The sequence below is a fragment of the Lepus europaeus genome, chromosome 16, assembly GCF_033115175.1.
Source record: "Lepus europaeus isolate LE1 chromosome 16, mLepTim1.pri, whole genome shotgun sequence".
In the NCBI taxonomy this organism is placed as follows: Eukaryota; Metazoa; Chordata; class Mammalia; order Lagomorpha; family Leporidae; genus Lepus; species Lepus europaeus.
This window is the reverse complement of record NC_084842.1, coordinates 91,063,622-91,070,346: the sequence shown is the minus strand read 5'-3', so window position 1 is coordinate 91,070,346 and position 6,725 is coordinate 91,063,622. Positions and strand designations below refer to the sequence as shown.

Here is a 6,725-nt window from a genome sequence, read left to right as displayed (position 1 = left end):
TACTTGCCTCATTATGTGTTTCCGCGACTTCCCCAGCCTCCCGCGCCCGCCCCACCTGCCTCCCCGCGCCCGCCGCTCTAAGTGCCTATTTGAAATCAATTTCTCTAATAATGGACTTAATGAGCTCATCAATTAGGGCTGCCATAACCGAATGTCGCGGGCGCTCCGGTTATCAGGAAACTCTGGAACTAATTTCCGTGCTTCATCTATCACGGGTGCCCGCGACGTCGGGCTGCTGCTCCGGGACGATAGCGAGACCCCGGGCCCTTCGCGCCGGCCCGGGCGCGCGGGCCGCGGACGGCGAGGACGCTCCAGCCCACCCGGCCGGGGCGGCCCGGGCTCGCGCGCGCCGTAATTAGCGGTAATGGATGACACGGCCGCCGCGGGAGATAAGGCGCTCGCTCCTGCGCGAGTCCCCCCGGGCCGCGCGGGCGCCGCGGTAGCCGGCGGAGGCCTCCCCTCGCAGCTGCGCAGGCCGCGGGACCCTGGCGTGCGCGCGGGCGGACCCCGAACTGGGCCCCCCGGGGAGGGGGGCTGGAGCGCCACGGGGGTCCCGGCCGAGGCCGCAAGGGCAGCTCCGGACCCAGACGCCCTCTGGGACTGGGCAGGCGAGGGGGGAGCTCCCCCACCCCGCGCCTCTGCCCGGCCCTCCAGCCCTGTGCGCCAGGGTGGTCTGGACACGCCCACCGGACACCTGCAGGCTCCTCCTCCCCCCAGCCCGGCCTCCCAGCTGGGACGGCCTGGGAAGGCCCCGTCTCCCCTGGGTGCCCACCCCACCCCTGGTGTGCGAGCAGGGCGTTGGGGGGAGGGGAAGGGCAGGGGCACCGCGGGGCAGGAAGGGCCTGAGTCCCTGTTGCAGGGTGGGTGCGGGCGCGCGGTCTGCCTAGCCAACACTCCGGCTCCAGCTCCGGGCTCCGGGCTCCTGGCACTCCCAGGGTGGGGGCCGTGGGGGCTGTGGTGTGTGATCTGCTTAACCAACACTCCGGCTCCCAGGGAGGGGGCTGTGGGGCTGTGGGGCTGTGGGGGAGGGGGGCGTGCAGTTTCCTTAGCCAACACAAGGGCTCCCAGGGTGGGGGCTGGGGGGCTGGGGGGGCGTGCGGTCTGCCTAGCCAACACTGCAGCTCCTGGCTCAGTCACCATCAGCCGGATCTTCTCACCATCAGAAGCCATTAGCGCTCCGTTATCAGCGGCTGGAGGCCTCGCTGCCGCCCGGCCCTCCCTGAACGGCCAGGGCTGTCCTGCGTGGACACGGCGAGAGGCCACACACGCCGTGGGCCTCGGCTGTCCCTTCTGCCCCAGCCCCCCCAGCACTGGACACCCCCAGCCCAGAACTCAGGGGAGCCCCGCCGGCCGGGCGCCTACAGGTCACTCCCTGTAGGCCTCGAGGGCACCAGGGCCAGGTCTGCAGTGGACCAGGGGCCACGGTGAGCCCCCATCCGCTCGTCTCGGGGAGGGGGCTCTGAGCAGAAGAGGAGCGCCCCCTGGAGGTGAAGTCACCTCCCGCGATGCTTGGGGGGAGGAAGGAGGCGGAGCTGGGCTGTGGGTACTGGAGTGGCGTCCGCAGGGCCAGCTGACCCCGAGCACCAGAGGACAGGCTGGGGAGGCCGCCCCTCAGAGGCCACCGACCCGGGAAAGGGGGACGGCGGCCCTGGTGTGTGCGGGGATCCCAGGGTCCTGGCCTCCCGGGGCCCAGCCCTGGGCTCCTGACTTTGAGGGGCTGCAGGCCTGCAGGGGGTCTCCCCGTCCGCCCGCAGCCCCACCCCTCGGCCAAGCGTTTGCAGATGGAGCCCTGGGTGGACACCGCCAGGCCCATCTTCAGCAAGGCCCCGCAGACAGGGTGTGGCCAGGGGGGCGGGGCCGGGGGGCGGAGCAGGCCCGGCTGCCCTGGTCATGCATGCGCGGCCGCACTGTGCGGCCAGCACCAGGTGAGAGCTTGGGGCCCATGGTGTAGGGAGGACTTTAGGGCCAAAGAAAGGGGTCCCCTGGGGTCCCCGTGGGTGAGACCTCACCTTCAAGGGGTGTCGGAAAGGAGGGGCCCTCCAGCAAAGGAGGGGCACCTGAGGACAGGGCATCTGAGGGGAGGGGCACTGAGGGGAGGGGCGTCTGAGGGGAGGGGCACTGAGGGTAGGGGCATCCGAGGGGAGGGGCGTCTGAGGGGGGCATCTGAGGGAGGAGCGTCTGAGGGAGGGGCATCCGAGGGGAGGGGCATCCGAGGAGAGGGGCACCTGAGGGAGGGGCGTCTGAGGGAGGGGCATCCGAGGGGAGGGGCATCCGAGGAGAGGGGCACCTGAGGGAGGGGCGTCTGAGGGAGGGGCATCCGAGGGGAGGGGCATCCGAGGGAAGGGGCACCTGAGGGAGGGGCATCTGAGGGGAGGAGCACCTGAGGGTGGGTCACCTGAGGGCGGGGCATGCGAGGGGAGGAGCATCCGAGGAGAGGGGCACCTGAGGGTGGGGCGCCTGAGGGAGGGGCGTCTGAGGGCAGGGTGTCTGAGGGGAGGGGCATCTGAGGGAGGGGCATCCGAGGGGAGGCCCTTCTGCCCATGGGAGGGGCCGGCTTCCCGTGTCCACACAAGTGTCTGCTGCCCTCCGGGGACCCCATATCCCAGACACCGTGTGTGAACTCCAGCGGCCGAGAGCGACGGTGGAAACAGTGCAGGAACCCAGACGCGGGATGAAGGGGCGGCCGCCGGCCGTGATCAGAGCCGCAGCCGGGGCGACCCGGCTCGGCCTCCCTGGGCAGTGGCCGGGCTGGGCCTCCAGACGCCTCCCTTCCCGCCCTGAGCTCAGGGCCTCCCTGGCCCTCCCACAGCCCGAGCTCCAGGCGGGGTCTGGGGTCTCGCGGGTGGGGGGCCGGCCACCCTGGAGGGAGGACCCGCCCCGGCCCCACCCCTCTGTAGAGAAGCGGGCTCTGAGCTCTGCCCATCTGCCCAGGCCGAGGGCTGCAGGCCTGGAGCCCCAGGCTCTCCCCTTGCTGAGACCACAACCCAGCTAGCTTATGGGGGCTGAGTGGAGAGCACCCTAAGGCCAGGACATAGCAGACCCCGACAGGACCTGCTGGGCAGCACCCCTTGACGTGGGCCCCCCAAAGCCGCGGGTCAGGGAGGAGGCTGTGGAGCCGGGGAGGGGCTTCAGGGCAGGACCGGGGTGCGGGGGCGCCCCCACCCGCCCGCCCCTGCGGGCCAGCAGGCAGGAGGCAGGGACAGGGTTAAGAGCGGGCGCCTCCGTTCCCTTTGCAACGGCTCCCTGGTTCCGGAATGGCTCTGGCTTCCCTTCTTAATCTGTATTTTACGAGTGAGAAGCTTTGCATTATGCAAATCGCTAGCTAGGAACAGGTGACATTTCAGCGCCGAGCGGGCACGGGCTCCGCGGCCAGGCTGCAGATTTACACATTAGTATTTGTCACCGGGCTCGGGGGCACCACACACCTTAAGGTGGCAGCAGCCACAGCTGGGGGGCTCCTTCCCGCACCGGGCGGGCCCCGGCCCAGCAGCACTGGCCTGGGCGCAGGCCTGGGCGCAGGCTCGGGCCCATTGTGCGCGGATGCACCTGCCGAGGCCGGGGCCCCTCCTCCAGCACCACCTCCCGCCGCAGCCGGGCAGGCCTGGGCGGCCAGCAGCCATCCGTCAAGCCATCACCCGTGTCCTCCGCTTCCTGGGAATTTGTCTGCCGGGAGTGGGACGCAGGGGCCGGCGCACTGCCCCTTGAGTTCCCAGCGGCCTGCCCTGCCCTGCCCGGGGAGTGAGTACCTTGTGGCCACTGGGCCTGGCCCTGGAGACTCACAGCCCAGGCCTGGAGGCCCAGGGGGAGCTCCCACCAGCCCCCTCGGGCTGCAGCTCCCTGGGTGCTCGGGGGGCCCCTGGACCCCAGGATGCTTTAGGCTCCTGCTGCATCCAGCGTGTGAACCGCGGTGGGTGACGGTCCCTGTGTGACCTGCAGGGCCAGCCTGTGGGAGCCCCCGGTGGGCGGGGCCATGGGAGCTTGGATGGAGCCACAGAGATGCCCCGGAGCACGCCCTGGCCAGCGGGCAGCCGGCAGAAGTGGTTTCCACCAAAGCTGGAATGTGGGACTGCCCACACCGCCTCCTCTCCTGCCTCTGCCACCCCCTCTTCTTTGGGGACCCTATGGGGGTGGGGGTGAAGACACACAGCAGGGAAAGAAGCCAGACACCTCCCACCCACCCCAGGCAGGGGTCCCCTGAGCCCACCTGCCTGGACCCCAGCCCTGGCCTCCGAGGGACCACCTGATGCAGCTACACACCTGGATGCTACGGCCTGAGCCACGTCGAGGGGCCTCAGTGGGTGGGGGCCCCAGGGCAGGGTCCAGGGCCTTCGCACCTGGTGTAGCCCCCTCCCCAAAGCCTGGCACCCCGGGAGGAAGGGCCGTGGCCTCTCTTGCTTGCGCCTGTCTGGGGGGCTCAGGACATGGGGGTGGGTCCATGCACTCTCCCAGGTAGGCAGTGGCTCAGCAGGAGGTGAGCTTGGGATGCCGCTCTGGACCCCAGTGTGAGGGCAGCCGGACCCCAGCAGGCCACCTGGGCCCAGTGGGCGTGGCCCTCGCCGTGCGCCCTGCCTGGTGCAACCCCGTACCTCCAGAACAACCAGGGCAGGGACCTGCCCCACCCAGACCCAACCCGCTCAGAGCCCGAGGCAGGTGGCCCTCTGCTGACCACAGGGCTCCCCGGGAGGAGTCCGGGTCCTGGTCCACTCAAGCCCACCCAGCAGTCAGGAGGGCTGGAGGTGGCCAGCAAGCACCTGGGACGAGGGCCTGGGGAGTGACCAGACCTGCCCGGAGCCCTGGGGAGTGACCAGACCTGCCTGGGAGCCTGGGGGGTGACAAGACCTGCTGGGGGGCCCTGGGGAGTGACCAGACCTGCCCGGAGGGCCTGGGGAGTGACCAGACCTGCCTGGGAGCCTGGGGAGTGACCAGACCTGCCCGGGGGCTTGGGGAGTGACCAGACCTGCCCAGGGGCCTGGGGAGTAACCAGACCTGCCTGTGGGGCCTGGGGAGTGACCTGACCTGCCCGGGGAGCCTGGGGAGTGACCAGACCTGCCTGGGAGCCTGGGGGGTGACAAGACCTGCTGGGGGGCCCTGGGGAGTGACCAGACCTGCCCGGAGGGCCTGGGGAGTGACCAGACCTGCCTGGGAGCCTGGGGAGTGACCAGACCTGCCCAGGGGCCTGGGGAGTAACCAGACCTGCCTGTGGGGCCTGGGGAGTGACCTGACCTGCCCAGGGGCCTGGGAAGTGACCAGACCTGCTGGGGGGCCCTGGGGAGTGACCAGACCTGGCCAGGGGGCCTGGGGAGTGACCAGACCTGCCCGGGGGCTTGCCAGGGGGCAGGTGGACAGGTGCAGCAGTGACCATGTGGTCCAAGGGCACCCAGGGAAGGAGTCTGCAGCAGCCATGCACTTCCCCGGTGTTGTGGGGCAGGGGGCCGGGCCTGGACCCTCACCCCAGCTGCCAAGGAAGGGGTGTGGGGACAGGGTCTGCAGGACAGCGGCCCAGGGCAAGGCTTTCTCTAGGGCTGGTGAGCTTGGCCACCTGGAGCCCTGCCCGCTTCCTCCTGGCCTGGCTCAGAGCAGGCTCTCACCTGTGTCCCCTGGGAGTGGGAGCTGGCGCCTGTCGTGGGGGGGGTGTCCTGCTGCCTGTGGAGCCCCCGGCCCCAGGGCTGGGGTACCAGGTGGGGCACAGGGCTCTGGCCTGTCCGTGCTCCCTGCCCACTGCTGAACAACACGGGACACATGGAGACACAGGGCTGGACGTGCCCGAGATGGACAGGCGCCCTGCGCACTCTGCCCCGCCCCGGCCACCCCAGCTTGTCCAACGGGGGAGGGGGTCCCAGCATCTCTCTCCCAGGAGTGCCCTGGCTGGCAATGACATTTAAGATTTAAGGGAGGGGCCGGCACTGTGGCGCAGCAGGTTAAAGCCCTGGCCTGAAGCGCCGGCATCCCATATGGGCGCCAGTTCTAGTCCCGGCTGCTCCTCTTCCGATCCAGCTCTCTGCTATGGCCTGGGAGAGCAGTAGAGGATGGCCCAGGTCCTTGGGTCCCTGCACCCACGGCGGAGACCCGGGAGAAGCTCCTGCCCATAGGGGATGCTGGCATCACAGGCGGCAGCTCTACCCACTAAGCCACAGAGATAATTTTTTAATAAAACTGCTAATTTGGCACTCAGTTCAGATTTACACAAAGTTTCCAAGGCAGTGCGGGGAGTCCCCAGGCTCCAGCCCAGGTCTCCCCAAGCCTCATCTTGGCCACATGTGTCACAGTCCCGTGTCACACGTGTGTCCTGTTACGTCTGTCACATGTGTTGTGTGTCATGTCTCACATGTGCCTTGGGTGTCATGTCTCTCGCATGTGTCTCATGCCATGTCACGTGTGTCATGTCTGTCTCGTGCCTGTCACATGTGTTGTGTGTGCTACATGTGTCGTGTGTGTTGTGCACCCCGCTGTGCGTCTGTCACTGCTTGGGGGGTTGAGCCCCCTCCTGGGAGCCCTGGCGCATTTCCTGGGGTTCTCTGAGATGGGCAGGTGCCCACCCTGCCCTCGGGCCGCAGGCGTCAGCTGTGTGCTGTGCAGCAGAGCCTGGTGGGCAGGGCTGGGGTGGGCGGGGCAGGCCTGGACCTGTGGGGGGGAGGGTGTGTTGACGGACAGCACAGGCTGCCTGGGCCTCCAGCTGCCCGGGGTGGGGGCATTGTGCCTCCCTCCCGCCCTCCCTTGGGGTCAGT

At 69.3% G+C, this 6,725-nt stretch overlaps 1 protein-coding gene across 1 annotated transcript in view; it reads left to right on the top strand.

Annotated features, from left to right (window-relative positions):
* Positions 1-364: 364 nt before the first annotated feature.
* Positions 365-6,725, top strand: part of LOC133775124 (basic proline-rich protein-like) — a 41,552-nt gene continuing 35,191 nt past the window's right edge. Inside the window, exons 1-2 of the mRNA XM_062213192.1 lie at positions 365-658; positions 1,755-1,837. Of these exons, the coding sequence (XP_062069176.1) occupies positions 365-658; positions 1,755-1,837 (377 nt within the window). The remainder of the gene's footprint in view (positions 659-1,754; positions 1,838-6,725) is intronic.